This window comes from Mustela putorius, unplaced genomic scaffold (assembly GCF_011764305.1).
Source record: "Mustela putorius furo isolate JIRA1106 unplaced genomic scaffold, ASM1176430v1.1 tig00000390_pilon_pilon_pilon, whole genome shotgun sequence".
Taxonomy (NCBI): Eukaryota; Metazoa; Chordata; class Mammalia; order Carnivora; family Mustelidae; genus Mustela; species Mustela putorius.
Window position 1 is genome coordinate 107,257 of NW_025421368.1, and position 21,909 is coordinate 129,165.

General features: G+C 35.7%; 1 protein-coding gene across 1 annotated transcript in view; it reads left to right on the top strand.

The window, feature by feature from the left end:
- Positions 1-19,955, top strand: part of LOC123391891 (exocyst complex component 2-like) — a gene marked incomplete at its 3' end in the record, with an annotated part of 111,345 nt that extends 91,390 nt beyond the window's left edge. Inside the window, 1 exon segment of the mRNA XM_045079426.1 lies at positions 19,928-19,955. Within this exon segment, the coding sequence (XP_044935361.1) occupies positions 19,928-19,955 (28 nt within the window).
- Between the last annotated feature and the right edge of the window lie 1,954 nt (positions 19,956-21,909).

Consider the following 21,909-nt stretch of genomic DNA (forward strand, 5'->3'; position numbering starts at 1 on the left):
TATAGTATTCTTGGCTGCATGTTTTTCTCATTTAGTGCTCTGAAAATATCATGCCAGCTCTTTCTGGCCTGCCAGGTCTCTGTGGATAAGTCAGCTGCCAATCTAATATTTTTACCATTGTATGTTACAGACTTCTTTTCCCGGGCCGCTTTCAGGATTTTCTCTTTGTCATTGAGACTTGTAAATTTTACTATTAGGTGACGGGGTGTGTGGGCCTATTCTTATTGATTTTGAGGGGCATTCTCTGAACCTCCTGAATTTTGATGCTCGTTCCCTTTGCCATATTGGGGAAATTCTCCCCAATAATTCTCTCCAGGATACCTTCTGCTCCCCTCTCACTTTCTTCTTCTTCTGGAATCCCAATTATTCTAATGTTGTTTCGTCTTATGGTGTCACTTATCTCTCGAATTCTCCCCTCGTGGTCCAGTAGCTGTTTGTCCCTCTTTTGCTCAGCTTCTTTATTCTCTGTCATTTGGTCTTCTATATCACTAATTCTTTCTTCTGCCTCATTTATCCTAGCAGTGAGAGCCTCCATTTTTGATTGCACCTCATTAATAGCTTTTTTGATTTCACCTTGGTTAGATTTTAGTTCTTTTATTTCTCCAGAAAGGGCTTTTATATCTCTCGAGAGGGTTTCTCTAATATCTTCCATGCCTTTTTCGAGCCCGGCTAGAACCTTGAGAATTGTCATTCTGAACTCTAGATCTGACATATTACCGATGTCTGTATTGATTAGGTCCCTAGCCTTCGGTACTGCCTCTTGTTCTTTTTTTTGTGTTGAATTTTTACGTCTTGTCATTTTGTCCAGATAAGAGTAAATGAAGGGGCAAGTAAAATACTAAAAGGGTGGCAAACAACCCCAGGAAAATATGCTTTAACCAAATTAGAAGAGATCCAAAATCGTGAGTGGGGAGAAAGGGGATAAAAAAGAGGTTCAAAAAGGAAGAAAGAAAAAAAAAAAAAAAAAAAAAAAAGAAAAGAAAAAAAAAAAAAAGAGAAGAAAAGAAAAGAATTTTTTTTAAAAAAAAGAATACACCTAAGAAAAATGTAAAAAAGAAAAAAATATATATATTAGATAAACTAGTATAAAATCGTTAAAAAAGAAAAAGGTAACAGTTAAAAAAAAATTTTACCCGAAGGCGAGAAAAAGAAAAAAATGAAAAAAAAAAAATTAAATTAACTGCAAGACTAAAAAAAAATCACAGGGAAAAAAAGCCATGAGTTCTGTGCTTGGCTTTCTCCTCCTCTGGAATTCTGCTGCTCTCCTTGGTATTGAAACCGCACTCCTTGGTAGGTGAACTTGGTCTCGGCTGGATTTCTTGTTGATCTTCTGGGGGAGGGGCCTGTTGTAGTGATTCTCAAGTGTCTTTGCCCCAGGCGGAATTACGCCGCCCTTACCCGGGGCCGGGGTTTGCTTTCAGGAGCTTTTGTTCCCTGAGCGCTTTCCGTAGAGTTCCAGAGGACGGGAATACAAATGGCGGCCTCCTGGTCTCCGGCCCGGAGGAGCCGAGAGCCCAGGGCCGCACTCCTCAGTGCGCGCTCAGAGAACAGCGCCCAGTTACTCCCGTCTGCCTGACCTCCGGCCGCGCTCCGAGCTCACCGAGCCTGCGACCGGTTCAAGGTAACACGGAGCTGCGAGATTACTGTCGGCTCTGTCTCTGTAGCCGGCTTTCCCGTCCCAATACCCGCAAGCTCTGCGACACTCAGACACCACCGATCCTTCTGTGACCCTGCGGGACCTGAGGCCACGCTGACCCCGCGTGGGCTTCGCCCCGGTTTAGCCTCTGGAGCGATGTCCCTCAGCGGAACAGACTTTTAAAAGTCCTGATTTTGTGCGCGGTTGCTCCGCCGCTTGCCGGGAGCCGGCCCCTCCCCCCGGGGTCTCTCTTCCCGTCGCTTTGGATTCACTTCTCCGCCGGTCCTACCTTTCAGAAAGTGGTTGTTTTTCTGTTTCCAGAATTGCTGTTCTTCTTCTCTTCGATCTGCCGATGGATTTTCAGGTGTTTGCAATCTTTAGATAAGCTATCTAGCTGATCTCCGGCTAGCTGAAGCAGTCTCAGCTTGCTACTTCTCCGCCATCTTGACTCCTCCCCTACAATATTTTTTTAATAAATAAATGTCCTCTCTCTTGATCTGGGTGGTGGTTATATGTGTATATACAAATGTAAAAAATAATCAGATTATGAACTTAGAATTTATGTATTTACTAGAAATTATACTTAATTTTCCCTTCATTTTGTTTTTACTATAGAATGTTTGCTTAATTTACATTCAGCAGAAAATAAGCTGGGTTTTGACCCTAACATTGATGTTTTAAAGGTTCTACATAGTATTTGTTTAAAAGAACATACTAAAAATTCCTTTTTAGAAGCTAGAAAATACAAAGTTTAACCCCACAATTTTCCTCTTTGATAGAATTGCAAACTATTGCTACAATTTTAAATGGACTTTTTGTTGTTTAAACTACATCTAAGAAAATCTAAAAAATTTTAAAAATGTGCAAATGATTGCATAGCAGAACATGAACATTAACTGCAAACAGTAAAAAAGTGAAAGTTAGAAATACTTTCAAATATACAAAGGTTCCAGAATCAATCCTTTAAACACATTCCACAAACATTATTTCGGAACTATCTTTTGTTCTTCATAGGCAAGACCTATATTACTAAAACCAAAATTGAAATGAAAGCAGTTCTCTACAAGGAATTGTTTCCCCACAATATTTCTTACTTATATCTTCAGTAAGTTTTTAAAATTTAAAAAATTTTAAAGATGCTAGCTTTTATTCTGAAGTGAGATTGGACATGTTACTTTTATTGCCTCCCCAAATGATCTCTCAGAGAAATGCTAGAAATTATAAATGGTTGAAGTATTATTGTTTTCTGTTTTTTGTCTTTTTTAGTCAGGGACTGCCAGGTACTACATTGATAATTAAACTCAGAGATATGACTCTTACTTAAAATTAATTCTTTTTCCAAAATATTTTAAATTTCATGGCACCATAGAATCACCTGGAATGGGAATATTAATCTTTCAGCTTGCCTCACATGAAATAAACAGGTGTGAAGAACAAGCTTCCTTCATAGAGCGGTAGGTAAATTGATATAAATGTATAGACTGAGTGCTATAAACATCAAAATTCACTTCTTTTACAGTATAAACTTAAATCAACTTTGAAACAATTTACTTACTAAGCAATATGACCCAACAATAGTCCTTAACGTTTGGAGTAACTGTAGGAGAGCATTTTTTTTCCCCTTAAAATTTTTTCTCCTATCTTTGACCTATTCAGATTTTAAGGTGAGTTCTTCCAATGATTATATGTTCCAAGTCTTCATAGAAACCAGAAAAAAACAGTGAAAGTTCCATGTTTCTGTCAAAAATTCAGTCTTCTCCAAAATCCTACTTAACCCAGTTGACACCATTTCACAAGACAGTTAACAAAAAACTGTTCCATGCTTCATCATAAATTTACTATCGTCAGGGACCGAGAAATTTTAACAAGACAGAAAAGTCCACCCCAAACTTAAATGTTCTGATCAGTCAGTTGTTATACTGTAGCTACACCTTTACTTTTTTTCATTCTATCTTATTAGCAAGCTACATTTCTGTGTTAACTGTTATATAATGGGTATAAATATAAAATATGGGTATAAATTTTACTTTTAATAAAACTGTTACAAATTATGGTCAACCAACATCTTTTCACCAATACTACAAGCATAAAAAATGAGAATCTTTACAAAAATACACAGAGAACACAAATTGGTAGCTACCCATAACATTAAATAAACTGGACTCTTCAGAGTGGCTTCTCAACAGCGTATCATTTTAATTACAACCATTTGCCTGGTACAGGGAAAACTGACAAGCATCATTGCAACATTGTATTCATGATAATTTAAGTAAACCAAACTGAGTAAAATAATGATACATGCCTAAAAATATCAAGGTTTATACTGTCCACTGAACCTAAAGATTAATCTAAGACCTTGATCTAGATTTTGACCTAGACCTAGTTTGTGATCTTGACTAGATTTGGATCTAAGTGGCTCTTTTTTTTCCCTTGTCTTCTTTTTATATACGTTAAGTGAAACATAATATGTCTTGGACTCTGTTTTACAAGTGCCTCTAGTTTTGGTGTGAGATGCAGACTTCATTTCTTTCTTGAACTGGGACTTGGACTATGGTCTTGAATTGGATTTAGATCTTGAAAAAGATATGTTTTAGTGTTCGAATCTTATCATTGTCAGAATGGCTTCTGCTATGCTATGGTCTTCCAGCTGGTCTAAGACTATAAAGTCTTCTTTATATACATGAATGTGTGTATGTATTTTAGTGAGAGAGAGCATGAGTGGCAGGGGCAGGAGGACAAGGAGAGAGAATCTCAAGCAGACTCTGTGCTGAGCACCAACCAAGTGGGCTTGATCTCACGTCTCTGAGATTATAACCTGAGTTGAAACCAAGAGTGGATGCTCAACTGCCTGTGCCACCCAGGGCCCCTAAAATCTCCTCTGGTTGTAATCATAATGCCGGCTTCTTGATCTCCTTTCGTAGCTTCAACTTTTAGAACATTTGTATCTGCTGTCATCATAGTGTAAAAAACTGTACACATTCCACCCTCCCTTGGTTTTCACATGATTTGGAGTCTTCTGATCCCCTTGTGCAAACTGTGTTTCATTTTGGTATCCACGAATTCATTTTCTATCTAAATTATGTAAAGCGTCTTTGGTGTCACAGAGATCTTCAAGTTGAACATAAGGAAATCCTCTTGGATGATAGGTGTAGAAATTGAATGGAACATAGATATCAACTTTAGGACCATAATGACCAAATTTGCATTGTAAATCTTTGGACCAGGTATCGTCGGCCACATTTCTTAATAATAGAGATGGGGTGGGGGACGCCTGGGTGGCTGAGTGGGTTAAAGCCTCTGCCTTCAGCTCAGGTCATGATTCCGGGGTCCTGGGATCGAGCCCCACATTGGGCTCTCTGCTCAGCGGGGAGCCTGCTTCCCTTTCTCTCACTCTGCCTTCCTCTCTGACTACTTGTGATATCTATCAAATAAATAAATAAAATCTTAAAAAAAAAAAAAAGAATAGAGATGGGGTGGGGCGGGAGTGCAAGTAGCAGAACATGACAACATGAGTCTCAACAGGGGTTATTAATGGGCTCAGTAAACCTTCTGTAGATCCTCACTCTCAGCCAGAGGGCTCCACTATGACAGCCATCTGTAAGTTAGACTTAATTTTTAAAAGAGGGGGAAACTTCAGACTTAAAAATCTTGAGAACAGGGGCACCTGGGTGGCTCAGTGGGTTAAGCCGCTGCCTTCGGCTCAGGTCATGATATCGGGGTCCTGGGATCGAGCCCCGCGTCGGGCTCTCTCCTCAGCGGGGAGCCTGCTACCCTTCCTCTCTCTGCCTGCCTTTCTGCCTACTTGTGATCTCTGTCAAATAAATAAAAATTCTTAAAAATAAAAAAAATAAATAAATCTTGAGAACAGAGTATCATGACTTAGTAAGTGCAGCCAATTGTGTATCTTTTTCAAGTGCTTATCTTTGTGTAATACTTTGTGTAGGACTTTTCAGCTGTGAAAGTCGCTAAATCCAAGTATCTAAATAAAGTGAATTTAGATGCAGACCTTTAAATCACTGTGATTTCAGTTTAAAAACACTTTTATTTGCTAAATGTAAAACTTAAAAACTTACCTTAAGGTGAAGCCTCCATAAGCTGAGGTCCATGAATGACTACAGGGACCAGTCCCTGTGACCCCCATGGGACATGTCTCCTGAGCATGTACATTTGCTTTTGTATTAAGCTGATATTTTGGGGTTGTTTCTTAACTTTAGCATAACCTAGCTTGTTTAAACTAATAAAATAGTTTTTAGTTCCTTTTTATCTTCTTTTCTAATTTGTTTTCCATATTTATAATGCATGGAATATATAATGTACATATATGTCTAAATTATTGTTTTATAAATTTATATATTTTATATCACAATATATATTATATAAGTATGTTATAAATATGTATTATTTATTTGCATTATTTATAATATTCATATTATTTATTTTATTTATATTTAACATATATAAATTTATTCTAATTTCTATTTAATAATTTGTATTTAAATTAAATAACTTAAATATTTTTAAATTAAGTAATTTATACATTTATATTTAATAATTTAAATTTATATTTAATTTTATATTTTTATTTATTATGTTATACATTTTACTTACATATTTATGTAATATATATTTATGTAATATATTAATATATAAATATATTAAAATATATTTGTATATTGCAATATAATATATTTACATAGTGGGACATAGTTATATAAATCAGAGGTTATATATTATACATTATAATCTTATATCAAGAGGGCTAAAAAATTTTTGGCCTGTAACTTGCATAATCAGAAAAGTTTGGAGACTGCTCTACTACACTGTGCCTCTTGATGGCAGACACCATGTCTTAGTCACCACTGGAGTCCCCACAATAGGAAGTCCCTTTACATAATGAATTCTCAACATATATTTGAACAAATGAATGTTTTAGTAAATGGATTCCTTTAGAAATGGAAGTGACACCTTGTATGTAGTGTATACTGCCTTAAGAGTGCATGTGAGAGAACCTGGTGACATATACTATTTAAGTCATAACTGTGTGAATGGAAACATGTAAGGCTGGCCCATTTTTGTCATTTTTAAGCTCATAACATTAAAAGTAAAATACCAAACATCAAGTTTGCTTTAGTTCATATTGAAAACTTGATAAATTTATTACGATATTCATTTTGGTCCATTTTTCTTTTTTTTTTTTTTTATTTAAGTTCATCTTTAGTTTTTGATGTGGTGTTCAGTGATTCATTTGTTGCATATAACAGCCAGTGCTTATCATGTCATGTGCCCTCCTTAATGCCCATCACCTAGATACCCCATCCCTCCCCCCATCTCCCTTTCTGCAAATCTTGGTCCTTTTTTTTTTTTTTAAGATCTTATTTATTTATTTGAAAGAGAGAGAGTGAGTAAGAGAGAGCACAAGCAAGGGGAGCAGCAGAGGGAGAAGCAGACTCTCCACTGAGCAGGGAGCCCAATGTGGGGCTTGGTCCCTGGACACTGGGACCACAACCTGAGCCAAAGGCAGACGCTTAACCAACTGAGCTACCTAGGTGCCTCTCCCTAAGTCTATCTTTAAATAAAAACATTTTGCAGTTTAACTTATTTTTACATACATTATCACATTTTATCCTGCCAACGACCCCACTGGGGTAAGATTTTATTTTCCCCATTCAGATGATTTTTAAAATTTGGAAAATCAGAAAAGGAATCAGTCTTATTCAAGGTTCTAGAATTAGGACCTCAGTGATTTTCCTCTGTCTTCAAATTCAGACTTTATCACTCTTACTGGAGAAGTATCTGAGGTACAGGAGATAGGTCAGGCCAGAGGGATAACAGTACTATATTATTTTGCATATCTCAATATTTTGTAAATAATTGGGTTAAAGAAAAAGCACTTTGTGCCTTTTCTGCCAGAGGTGTACCTAACAAGATCAGAAGAGGGAGAGCTGCTGTTTTCCCCGAGTGATGGCTCATAGGCTTTGGTCTCACAGTCCTTCCCCAGCTGAAGAAACAGGTGGTGGCTTGCCAAAAGGACAGTATGTGTATCCAGTTTTCCTTTTTCCCTGATAAAACAGTGACATACTGGATCATGTCCATGTAGGGCAGAGTTAAAAGGTTACAATAATGAGTGATAAAAGTATCAGGAAAAATATAGGGGTTGTTGCAATTGTTTTTGGATAAAACTGTACCAGAGACTTCCATAAGCAACAAGTTTTGTGGAGTCATAAAAGCGAGCATTGATTGTGAAGATGGAAAAACAACTGAATAATTATTAATAACATTTTTCAAGAGTAAAAATAACTGATAATTCAAATATTGCAATGAAGATATTGTTAAAAAGAACCAAAATCCTGGCAATGAAATGAGTCATTGTTACTACCTCTACGGCTCCTCCTCCTTGCTGCTGTTGAGCTCCTGTGCCTTTGTAGTTGGTAGTGTTTACAATAAGCTTTTAAAGCAGTATTACAGACAATGGAAGTGTAGCTAATATATGAAAACAGCTTGTCTAAGTCAGATGCCACCATCCAAGCCCTTTCTACCTTGCCATGCTGCTGCTTCAATTTCATTTCCAACAGTTAAATACCCAGGGCTTAGTAGTTTTAATTGTCACAGTTAGGCTTAAAACATGCTTATTGAAAGATTTACAAGATTTTATTACAAATGGCAAAGTTTCATTCTTTTAATGGCGGAGTAATACTCATGTGTGTATGTCTGTGTGTGTGTGTGTGTCTGTCTGTCTGTGTCTGTGTACACACCACATCTTCTTTATCCATTCACCTGTAGATGGACATTTAGCTTGCTTCCATATCTTGACTACTGTATATAATGTTAAAATAAACATAGGGATGGGTGCCTGGGTGGCTCAGTGGGTTAAGCCGCTGCCTTCGGCTCAGGTCATGATCTCAGGGTCCTGGGATCGAGTCCCGCATCGGGCTCTCTGCTCAGCAGGGAGCCTGCTTCCTCCTCTCTCTCTCTCTGCCTGCCTCTCTGCCTACTTGTGATCTCTGTCAAATAAATAAATAAAATCTTTAAAAAAAAATAAATAAACATAGGGATGCATATATCTACTGTTTTTGTTTTCCTTGGGTAAATACTCAGTAGTAGAATTACTAGATTGTATGTTATCGCTATTTTTAATTTTTTTGAGAAACTTCCATACTGTTTTCACAGTGATTGCACCAATTTACATTCCCACTAACAGTGTTCAAGGGTTTCCTTTTCTTCAAATTCTCAGCAATACTTGTTATTTCTTGTCCTTTTGTTACTAGTTGTTCTGACTGGTGTGAGGTGACAGATGACTGGTGTGAGATGGACCTAAAGGATACATGCTGAGTAAAATAAGTCAGACACAGAAAGACAAATACTGTATGTGAAATCTAAAAAAAAACAACCAGAACCAAACCTATAAATAAAAAGAACAAACTTGTTTGCCAGAAGGGAGAGGGATCGGAGGATAGTCAAAATGAGTAAAGGGAAGTAGGAGACTCAGGCTTCCAGTTATGGAGTGAATAAGTCACAGGGATGAAAGGTATAGCATGGGGAATGTAGTCAATGGTATTTTGATAGTGTTGTATGGTAATAGATGGTAAGTACACTTATGAGCATAGCATATTGTTAAATCACTATGTTGTACACCTGAAACTAATGTAACATTTTTTTATCAACTGTACTTCAATTTAAAAAAAAAATTTCTTGGGCGCCTGGGTGGCTCAGTGGGTTAAAGTCTCTGCCTTCAGCTCAGGTCATGATCCCAGGGTTATGGGATTAAGCCCCTCATTGGGCTGTCTGCTCATCGGGGAGCCTGCTTCCCCCCTCTCTCTCTGCCTGCTTCTCTGCCTACTTGTGATCTCTCTGTCAGATGAATAAATAAAATCTTAAAAAAAAATTTCTTATCCAAGTTAGCTACTGTTTTTAATTTCAACACTTTTTTATTTATTTTTTTTTTTTTAGTTTAATGGTTGGGACAGATTTTATTTCTTAAGTTGTATATGGAACCATATGTTGAGAATAGGGACTTTATCTTATCATTTCTTTACTGTGCTCCACAGTGGTGATTCCAGTTTTAGGGATGCAATAGCTGCTCCATAACACGGATGGTACCAGCTATCATGGGTCAGACAGTGGTAGAGCACTTTCTGTGTGTTTGTTCAGTGAAATCACAGAAACCAACACAGCTAACTAGGGAAGCCAGGATTCTAACTCAAACAGTCAGGCTCTTTGTGCCTGGCTTCTCTCATGAGCATTTATTGATTTTTATTTAATCAGTGTCATTTTATTTAAAAAAAAACTTATTTTGAAATTGAACAGTTACTACAAACCTGTTTATGAAATGTGATATACAAATATAATAAAACATTGCAAGTGTAAAACAAAATGCATCCATTTGCGTAGATAGAATGACTTTTATTTTTTTGTCTTTTTCATTTTGCTAATTGAAGTTGCCTTCTAATGAAAATTTTTTTTTCTGACAAAAGACTAAATTGAAACAAATGAGTTTGATTTATCAGCTAATGTTAAATTGATTAAATGTCTACCTTTATGTCTGAAATTCAGTATATCATGTTCAAATGATGAAATGATATTCTATGCTAAATGTGTACAGTGTGCTTTAATATTCTATGTTAGTATACTTCATAATCTGTTTTACCAACCAGACTTTAACTTTGAAATGGGATATGTTGTGATATCCTTGATCATTTTTAAGTCTTGAAAGCTATTTGTGATATATATAAATGCTAAACTGTTATGAATATAAATCCTTTCTTACAAATGGAAAACACAAACCATGAAATAATTTTATTCTTATTTTCAGAGCTGGTAGTATTTTCTGTTTTCATAAGGCAGAGTTTTCCTGTTCATATTTAAAAGCTAGGAGATAATATTAATTAAAGTCAGAAAAAAAAAATATCCTGAGAAAGAAAATAGAGAACTGTAAAGGTTGAGATTATTCATTCACATACTACATATGAAAGGTATCCTCTTCTCAAGTGTTCATTTAAAAAATCTCTGATATGGCAAAAGACATTTATCAGTTTAGGAAAAGAGATCAATTTAGGAATGATCCAACTAAAATATGAAGACCTGAAAGTTAAAACCCTTCCTCTGTTCCAACAAAAGCTAATTTTGTTGCAAGATATTTAGGCCTTTCTGTTTGTCTGCCAATATTGATAGTTTTTGGTTACCTTTTTTTTAATAGGCAGTAATTTCAATAATGTGCCTTCAGAGGTAATTGAGTAGATAATTTATTTAGAAAAAAATACCCCAAAGTTCTTTCATGTAGTGTTTCAGTTTGACCCAAAAAAAAGTACATTGTGGGATATTTATAGTATTTTTCGATCTATTTTTGTCTGTAGACTAGGACTGAAAACTGATTTAGGGCATAGGGGTTAAAAACAGGAAATGTGGTTTATAAAGTAGGTAGTATCTCCAAAGTTTCCAAAGTTTGATTTCTTATAGTATTGACTGAAGAATATCATGTTTCAAAACAACATTAGGCAGAGTACCTTGAAATCAGTCTGTGTTTAAAGGAGTTATCTGTCCAATTATGACAGGAAATGCTTCATGGAAAAATTTGCATTCTTGGTATATGTTCAAATAGTACAGCATTGCTTTCTTTAATTAATTGCACAGTGCTCTTGCCTCTAGCTCCTTTTTAGACAGTCTTAATATAGTTAGATTGAGTATAAGTCTTGTGTAAATTTTAGTAAATTTCCTTTGATCTTTGTGTTTGGTTAAAATTTTATTTTAGTGTTCTAGCGGAAGGTTTTGTCATTATCATAATTGAGAAGGAGCATATATTATAGTTATAGTTATTAAATAATTTGGGAATCCAAGTTAAGAAAATAAAATGGTATATAAAAGCAGAGTTATAATTTTGTATGGCTTTGAATGACAGCTTGGCAGAAGTGATCAAAACTAAAAACCTTTGACTCAGGCAATCCCATTGCTAGGAAAATATCTTACATAAATTATTCTATGAGAATACAAAGATTAATATTCATTGTAGCATTATTAGTAATATGTACTGAAAGTCAATGAAATTGTCTAATAGGAGAATAAATTATGAACAGAATAAAATTAATAAATTAGAATAAATATAGAATAAATAAATTGTGGCACATCCATTGCATAAAATACCCAGCATCCACTGAAAAATAATAAGGTAGATATGTATACACTGGCATGAAAGAATGTTTGTTTGTGATTTATTACAAAATAAAGTAAGCAAGTTTCAAGAAGAAATGTGTAGTGTAATCTCATTTTTGCGGGAGAAAAGTTTATATTCATTAAAAGAGATTTGGAAGAATACATACCAAACTAGAGAGAAGGATGAAAGAGCTTATTGGACTTTTGTTATTATGAAAACATATACTTCTGTGTTTTAATTCTTTTCAATTAGTATTTGATTTTTTTTTCAGAATAAAAAAATCAAGAAGAAAGGTCGATCAATCCAAAATGTTTACTATTATGTTTTTTAATATAGACATTCTTTAGAGAAGTCTGCCTAGTAGTTTTTCCAAAATTATTATTATTTTTTAAAGATTTTATTTATTTATTTGACAGAGAGAGAGAGATCATAAGTCGGCAGAGCAGGAGGCAGAGAGACGGGGGTGAGGGGTGTTGGGAGTAGGCTCCCTGCTGAGCAGAGAGCCCGATGTGAGGCTCCATCCCAAGACCCTGAGATCCATGACCTGAGTTGAAGGCAGATGAGCCACCCAGGTGCCTCAGCCAGAATTATTAATTATAAGAAAAATCAAATCTGCTCACATAATACTTTTTAATATATAAAACATTTTCCCATATTTCAAAGAAAATTTGAAGCTCCAGCGAATTAGCTGATTTTCCAGCTAAGTTGTAAATCCAATTCATTCTATATATATCCATACATTATCTATTATAGCTTATTGCTAGGTATTATTCCATGAGATCGGCACAAAAATAATAGTAAGACCCTTTCGACGTGTCAGGGGACCATTTTCTCATAAATGGTCCTGAGGATTTCATCAAACAGAGCCCTGTTTACCAATTTGGGTTTTAGTGTTTGGCAAACAGTTTTCTTTTATACAGTTGCTTTCTTGTGCTGTTTTAGAAACAATGTAAAGCTCTCTCCCATGTGCAATGTATGTCCTGTGAAGAGGAGAGCTTTATTTCTTATGAATTTGTTTTTTGTTTGTTTGGTTGGGTGGTTGGTTTTGTTTTGTTTGGTCACTACTATAATCCCAGCACCTGGAAGAGAGTCTGGCCTGTAATAGTAATAGGCACTCAAAAATATTTTTAGTAGTGTGCCTATTCCAAAACCAATTGTTCCCTTTATGTGATTAAAAGAAGAAACTGACAAATATGGCAAGAAAAAAAAGTACTTCTTATCCACTTTCATGTATGAAAATAAAAACCTTCATTATTGGAGAAGATGGTATGTGGTCCAGGCCCAGTTACAGGAAGCCCACCCTGCAAGAAGGAGCCTACAGGTTCTTGCTCAGAGTAGAGATGCTTTGTTTTCTCCATGGGGAATTTCCACACTGGGCTGCTAGATTAATTGCTAAGTGATAGTTTAGATTGATACCGTGTGGGTGGGGACACTTTTTTGTCAAATATCATGACACATTCTAATTTTATATTCAGAAAGTAGAGGAGATACATATAGTAAATACTTAGAAGTTGTTCTCATTCCTTTGGAAAGTTGTGGGGGTTTATCTAAGAGGAACCTTTTTAAAAACAATACTTATTACTACATCATAAAAATGTAACATTTGTAACTCCAAGAAATAAGTCATTTGCCTTATTTTTTCTGTGTGCACTGTTCACATGGACAGCTCATTTCCTAGTAGTACTGTAAATGTGGTATTTATGGCCCACTTAATGTTGGAGCTAAGGCTAAAACCCTGGTTTCCTAACACATTTACTAAGTGTTCATTATGTTCTAATGTGTCTGGGCTTCTTCCTGAGTAGCACATAATGAGCATTCAATAATGTAAAGGTTTATTGTTTGACATAAGCTATTTGCTAATTAAGCATATAGCCAGAAAAACAAAGCATATTTGGAAAAAATATATTTAGACTCAGCAGTATTCCATTCTGTTATACTTAATGATTCAAATTATATTTTTCAAATGGATCCTACAGAATTATTTCAAAAGGACTGTTTTTGTTTTCTTGAATCCTGTGAAAAGTAAGATATATGCTTTAGCAGAGAGTATCTCCTTTACACATAAACTGAGGCATTTACATTTTTAGTGGATGATGGCTCAAGTATAAAATTCATATTATAGAATCCTACATGCATTAAAATTTTTCTCTGATGTATTTGTTGACTCATTCATTCCTTTATCACTTTATTTAAGAGGGTTAAGGGAACTTATTAGTGAGTAAGACATACATGATGTTTGCCTTCTTTCTTCATTCATAAATATTTTTGAACTTGTGCCTCAGACCAGCCACAGTAATGGGTAGTGAGGATACAAAGATGTGGTAAATGGAGGACAGTTCCTATGCCTGTGAGTTAACAATCTAGCAGGGTAGATATCAATTAAGTAGTCATGTAAATCAATGGAAAGCTGCTACAGTGGGGGAAGAGGGAGTTGGTGCTGAGAGGACATGAGAGGTGATCTAAGTGTATCACCTCTGAAATACAAGGGAGAGTCAGCTGGTCATAACCAGTAATACTTCCTCCCATTTGCTGACTGCCTGCTCCCCAACAGATATACTGTTAGCCTCTTAGAAGCATTATTTCATTTATTAAATGGTATCTCTGTTTGATAAATGAGAAAGCTACACATTAGAGATGTTCAGAAACTTTCCGCAAGGTGACAGCTTAGTAAGTAATGTGAGTATTTGAGGTCAGCACCTGCATCTGCCTTCTGTTCAATTGTGTAATTCTGATTTACCCAGCCATTACTCAGGTGTCCCCGTAGAAGTCAGTTCTTCCCTAACCATTGCTGGTATGTTACGTTCAGCCATTCTTTCCAAACCAAGGCAAAGTATGACAAAAACAGTTCCACTATATTCCAATTTCTAGAGAACTTTATGTAAACTAGAAAAATAAGTATATAGTCAAAGACCAATCTGCAGTTATTGCACAGCCCAGTAACATTTGATATTGTATCTGGGCTGTCTGCTGCTGTCATGTTCTAATACACACATTTAGCTGTTCAGAGATTGCTAGTGCCACTCAAAAGAACTTTGCCTACAATTAAGCTGTAGCCAGGGGGTTACATGATGGATTATAGTATCCAAACTTCTAAATCATGTGTTTCAGAACGAGAAATTGGCTCCCTTCTTCTAGTTATCATACATTTTACCCAACTATTTATGTCTTTTCTTTTAAAAAGTACCTTAAATATGTGTACTGCTTTGTAATCTACAACATGTCCTCTACCACATAAGCTCGCTTAGGGTGGGGCCATGTCTGTTTTGCTCACTTTTTTATACCATCACCTGGCAGTGCCTAGCACATAATTGATGCACAACAAATATTTAAACAATAAGAAGATAAATATATATCATTTTTATAGTTTGGATAGCAAAACGGGCATTGTAATCTCTACATTTTGTAAACTAAGCTGCTGTCTAAAAGGTGAACTGGGCCATATCATTAGTATATAGGTAAGCCAGAACTTTGATCCCAAGTGTTCTGGCTTTACATTGAGTGTTTTTTCTATCACCTCAATGAACTTAAAAGTCTTCATCAACCATTAATGTTAATAATATTAAAACTAGAATAATGTATAGTGAGAAGAAAACACACTACCAAATTTAACTACAAAATCATCCCTTCGTCATAGTCATCATAGACCTTTTGAAAATAGTACCATAACCAAAAATCAAATCCTGGTCCTGCCCCCATGGATCATGGTCCCTTTAAACTCTGCCATCCACTTTAAGACCTCAGGCACTTTAATAACAAAATTTATGTACAGCTATGGGAGATCCTTAGAGCTATGGGATCCTTCTTGGCATTCTTACTACCTCTTGCTTGCTTTCCAAATCTAACCCATTCCATTCAAGCAAGTTAGCTCAGCTGTCAGTGAAATCACAGGGAAGACCCAACTTTACATTTTACAAAACCTAATTCTGTTTCTTTCAGCTCTGAGTAATTGAATTTCTGTCCTTTTGGCATGATTGCCTTGTACTTTCCTCTTCCAGGTCAGTAAAGAGCAAATTTGTCACTCTAGCCACCGAAAAGAAGATTGCTACCTTCTATCAGCTGTGTTTTGATGGAGTCCTTTGACACCAGTACCACATAAGCAAGCAAGGCATGCTCATGCATCCTACCAGGATGCTATAGGTTTTGGGGGGGTACATATTTTTAAAAGAACTGACAATCTCTTATAGCTGGGTTTGGAGCAATATTTTTAAACAGAAAACTTACCAGGCACTTAAACCCAGGGGGTTAATCTGTGTTTATTTTTTTAGAAACACATCTGAAAGTCTCAGTGTAGATACCTGAGTGAGTAGGATAGGTGCTAGGGAGGATAGGCTAGTGTGGAGGGTGTGATACTGGTTTTGTTTCTCATTCAGCTGATAACAGGCTATAGAGTGGAGTAAAGAGAAAGGAATTGAAATTCTTAACTAGGAAGACCACAAAGATCTTATCTGTTTGATGTTTGTGAACCTTCAGACCTCAGTCCCTAGACACTGATGCTGTCTAGTCTCTAAGTCCAGTGCCCTTCCTCCACACTTCCCCAGTACTAATCTTTAACCTTTCAAGAACTTAAGAAAAATAGAAATTGTAAGTAAATGTTTTACAAATTAGTATAAATTGTATTACAAAGATTTTTTTCTCACAATATAAAACCCTTTCATTCCACATATTTGCTACATGCGACTTATACACACATGTGAATACCAATACATTAGGATAAAATTTAGTAACTAAACTTTGAGGTCTTAATACATACTGAGGATATACACATGCTCTACTTGAGAGACCTATTGTCTCATTACCTCTGATGTGAGCCTTTCAGGGTCCACCATGGAGTAGAATCTCAACAAATCGATGTTAAATGAATTAATGAGAACTTTAGCCATTCCCTTAGAACTAATAACAATTTCAGCCCAATATGCAATAAAAATAATTCTCTCTCACGGGCGCCTGGGTGGCTCAGTGGGTTAAGCCGCTGCCTTCGGCTCAGGTCATGATCTCAGGGTCCTGGGATCGAGTCCCACATCGGGCTCTCTGCTCAGCAGGGAGCCTGCTTCCTCCTCTCTCTCTCTGCCTGCCTCTCTGCCTACTTGTGATCTCTCTCTGTCAAATAAATAAATAAAATCTTTAAAAAAAAAATAATAAAAAATAATTCTCTCTGTATTTAACATAATGGATTTTTGTAGAGAGGCAATCAATGATTTATTTTTATTTAAAAAAAATTTTTTAAGTTATTAACACCAGCATATACTTTGCTTTGGAAGGTTGTAATAATATTTCACAAATCTCCATCTCAAACTAAGCATGCATTTTTCAGACATGTTCAATTTAATGCTGTCTTTTTGAACCCATACTGACCTGATGTGTGGCTTGACTGAGAGCTCTCTTTCTGTTCATTCCTAGGGCCACAATTTTTTTTCTTCTTTTTTTCCAACATTACCACTTAATCTCTTAAAGTGGTTGTTGGGGCTTTTTTGGAGTGGGGGTACAATTATTTCATTTTGTCCTAGTCATAAAATTAAGTCTCCAAGAGATAGAATTTTTTTTTTTCCTCAGTTTGTTCAGGTTGAGGCTGTGTGTTCCCTCTAACATATTATCCTTGTGAAACCTGTGGTCAACCTAAAACAGGAAGCTTGTTTTTGTTTTCATATTATTTATCAACAGCAATATAGTTCTAATGGCTGAAAGTATCTTAGTTTTTATTCTTACTATTCATAGCTTTGCCTTTAGAATTATATTGAGTAATTTAGATTTATCTCTTTTACAGGGTGTTTTATTAGTAATGCTCAGTCTGATGGGTTCTTGCCAGGAAATGTTTTTCCTATCACGGTCAGAGTGGGAGTTGAGTTGCTAGCATGTGACACTGGCTTGCTTTATTCTAACTTTAATTTTCTGCTTTTTAGTCAGCACTCTGGCCCCACTCTTGTCTTTTACATTGAAGAATCTTAGAAGTTAAAAACTGCCCTGACATTTCTAATCATCATTGCTAGAACATTGCTAGCACCCAAACTTCTGACATTTGTTCAGATAGTAGCATTGACAGAACCCTGGTTTTCACGAACAGCTGAGACTATTGAATTTCTCACTCTTAAGTTCCTTACATCATCACTGGCTTAAGATTGTGCTTATATTTTTAGTAACTGTATACATGGTTATATATATATGCATATAAGTATGTATGTACGTATGAGCTAGTCTTTTTCACGTATTGCGATTTAAAAATTCTTGACCTGAGAACGGTGGTTATGAAACTCTTGAACTGGAGAACCCTTCTGTGCTTTCCTCTACTCACCTAAGAGTGTCCCTGGAGAACAAGGGACAAGAGGAGACCTTTTGACTTGGATGACCATAGTCACCAGAAACAGATGTCACAGCCAGATCTCCCTGTTTGCCCTAACTATATATAACATGTGAACAATCCAAAGGAACAACTATGTGGTATGACTTTCCCCTTAGAGGAAGAAAGCTTTTCTAGTCTTAAGCACAAGGTAGTCTATTTCACTTTCACTTACAATAGGCTCCTGATATTTTTCCTGATATATTTCCTACCTCCTAGATAAAACTTGTACCTTTCAATTAGTTGACTTCAACTAACTTCTGAATATTTTTTGCTCTTCAACAGTTTTCTCATTTTTCCACCCAGAAAAGCAGAATTAATAACACTTGAACCTTGTATCCTAAACATATATATAAATTGGCGCCTCAAAAGAAAAATAGTGTACCTATTTATGTACCATCGCATATGACAGAACCGAAAGCTTTTTATATATTTAGAATCTGAAAATGCCAATTCAGAAAGCTGATTATAGTTCTTGGCCTTTAATCTCAACTTTTCTAAATAATCAGTAGCTTAGATGACATTATAGAAAAAGATTCTCCTTAATATTTTTACTGTTAACATCCATGATTTTACAATACAGGAAACTTTTCTCTGTTCTATAGGAAAAGATTTCTCAGTATTTGCAATTAATTCTAGAAGGCATTCTGAAGTAATAATATTCCACTCCAAGTAAATGTAATTTCTTTAGAGTTACAGTAAAGTAGCATTTTGTTTTACTTTTTTTTTCCTACAAAATTATAGTAATAAAAGTTCTTACTGAGCCTGTGGATACCAGGACTAATCACATGCATTATCTCCTATAATCCTCACTGTAAACCTACAAGATAGATACTGTTCTTATATTCTGATAGAAGAGAAAACTGGGCTCTCAGTCTTCTTGCCAGAAGTCATAGTTTGTAGCTGATGAAGCTGGGGTTTGATCCAAGATAATCTGACTTAAGACTGTTAAATCTTCTGCACACCTGCTTTTGAGTACCTTCTTTTGAGTGAAGTAGTATTTGTTACTGTCTGTATTTGTTACATCTGTACTATCCTGAAATCTTGTATTGTGTCCAGTTTTTAACTTGCTTTACAGAATCAGATTGTGACTTTGTCAAAAATTTCTCCCAGAAGTATTTTTTTAAGAGCGCCAAAATGGTCATTCTGGGGGGTGCAGGGGGGGTTCAGTGGTTTAAGACCCTGCCTTAGGCTCAGGTAATGATCTGAGGGTCCTGGGATGGAGCCCCACATCAGGCTCTCTGCTTATCAGGGAGCCTGCTTTCCCCTCTCCCCTCTTTCTGTGTGCTGCTCTGCCTACTTGTGATCTCTCTCTCTCTCTACCAAATAAATAAATAAAATCTTTTAAAAATGGTCATTCTGTATGACTTAACTTTTACCTTTGGAAATAAGATATTATAATAGATAATTTAGCTTTTATAAGCTTTGTCAAATATCTTCTGTCTTTAGGGGGGGTCTGCTAATGTAAATGTGTGTGTGCATATACACACACAAAGATATGGAAGAAACTGAAGGATAGTTTTTAAATTTCAATTTTGAAAGAGACTGAACGTCAGTTTCAGAAAAATAATGACAGAGAAGTGGAAAAAACATGAAAGAAAATGCCTAACTTTAACTTTTTTTTTTTTTTAACCTGTATGAAAATAGTCCTTTTACCATTTGGTCCTCAAAAGGAACTAGACAGTGGTAGTGTTACTTTCGTTTCTCCTTAGAAAATTCTAAAGCAGTAGTACATATAGTGCACAGTAATGCCATCAGGGAGATGGGTAGCTTGTTTCCATTAAATGCCTTTTTCCCTCCCTCATTTTGATTTCAGGTGTCAGAAACTATTTAAAGAAGCATTGGTGAATATAATTGCTGTGCATGCAGAGGTAAGCTATCATTAGGTGTTCCTGAGAAATATGGATAACTGGAAAAAAAAGAAAAAGAGGCAAATTTGATGGTTTATATGGGTAGTCTTTTTTTCCCTTCAGAATATATTATTGAGTATAAATAAAAACACAACTCTACTTTCATACATGCACACACAATCACACTCAACACATGTGTGCTTTTTTAACTCTGAGAGTTTTTTTTCTGAAATTGTGTGTGTTTAAAACTAAATTCATTTATTTTTCTCGTACCCACTTAAGCCCCCCATAAATGAAAGAAGATGGGATTGGGAGGGAGACAAACCATAAGTGACTCTTAATCTCACAAAACAAACTGAGGGTTGCTGGGGGGAGGGGGTTTGGGAGAAGGGGGTGGGATTATGGACATTGGGGAGGGTATGTGTTTTGGTGAGTGCTGTGAAGTTGTGTAAACCTGGTGGATTCACAGACCTGTACCCCTGGGGATATAAAAATATATGTTTATAAAAAATAAAAAATTATATTAAAAAAAAACTAAATTCATTAGTGTTCAAAAGGTAAGGAGAAGAGAGATTGAAAAGATGAAAGGTACGTTAAATCCCTTGTCTTGGAAAATTCATTAACCTCTTTTTAACTAGGAGACAAATAAGCACTGTTGTCTTATTTGTGTAGCAATGTGCTCTTACATAGTGGCTGGGATTCCAAAAAACTAGACTTGTTAGAAAGATAGGCTGAAAGGGCACACTGAGGTTAGGAAGCAGGTGCATGGTTTCCTATCAGTAACTGACTTAGGTACATGTAGATGTTGATGCCTCTGGTTCTTGCTAAAAGTTGTCCTCACTTAAAGCATTATCATCTTAAACTTCACATTAACCTCCTTTGTTAACATCCTTCTTAGAAGGACTCTTCTAAGGAACATCAAAAGAGGCATAGCTATCACCATTATCACCCCTATGACTACCTATTCTATAATTTCACAATCCATTACTCACTGCTTTGCCAGTACTTTCAGAGTTGTTATAGCTCATAGACTGATGGATGACCAGATAAAATGGGGGCCCCCAGCAAAGAGGTTTATCATTAGATAATTTCTACTGTTGCTTGAGTGCCTTTTAAGCTGTATATATCTGATATAAGTGTATTTAGTTTATACCACTGTCTTCATCCAAAATTATCAGAGGTTATCGAGGTAAACTGGAAAAATGGATAATGCAGGCTAAAACAAAAGAGTAACCAAAGGAAACAAGAGAATGCTTCCTAAATTTGTCTCTAGGTTTGAAGTAACTCAAGCAGAAAGAGAAATATAGTATGTTACAGTTTCCATTTTTTTAAAAAAGATTTTATTTATTTGACAGAGAGAGATGGCAAGAGAGGGAATACAAGCAAGGGGAGTAGGAGAGGGAGAAGCAGGCTTCTCACTGAGCAGAGAGCCTAAATGTGGGGCTCCATCCCAGGACCCGGGGATCATGACCTGAAGCAAAGGCCCATGCTTAATGACTGAGCAACCCAGGTGCCCCTATAGTTTTCATTTCTTAATAAAGAAAAACATACATTCCTCTATAAAGTTTATATATGATTGAACTCTAGCAAGAATTTATCACATACATTTTAAAATTATTTTATCATGATTTTCCAAAGATCTACAAATGCTTTCTTATTATGTTAGCTTTCAGTAAAATTAGATTATAAAATTAAATCATCGGTCAGTGAAAGCATTTCTGTGGTAGATGAACAGGTGGTAGTCAGAAGAATTGCAAAATATGTAGGCATTTTTAGTGATCATGGTAATTCTCAAGAAGCAGCTATTATTAATGTTCACTATCAGTAACCATGATTTGTATTGGGTTTTCCAATATTAATTTTTTAAATTAGTTTAAGATAAACTTTTAATTTATCTCAGTGACTGAAGGTAGAATTTCATTCATAATGTTTATTATTTAGTATTTCC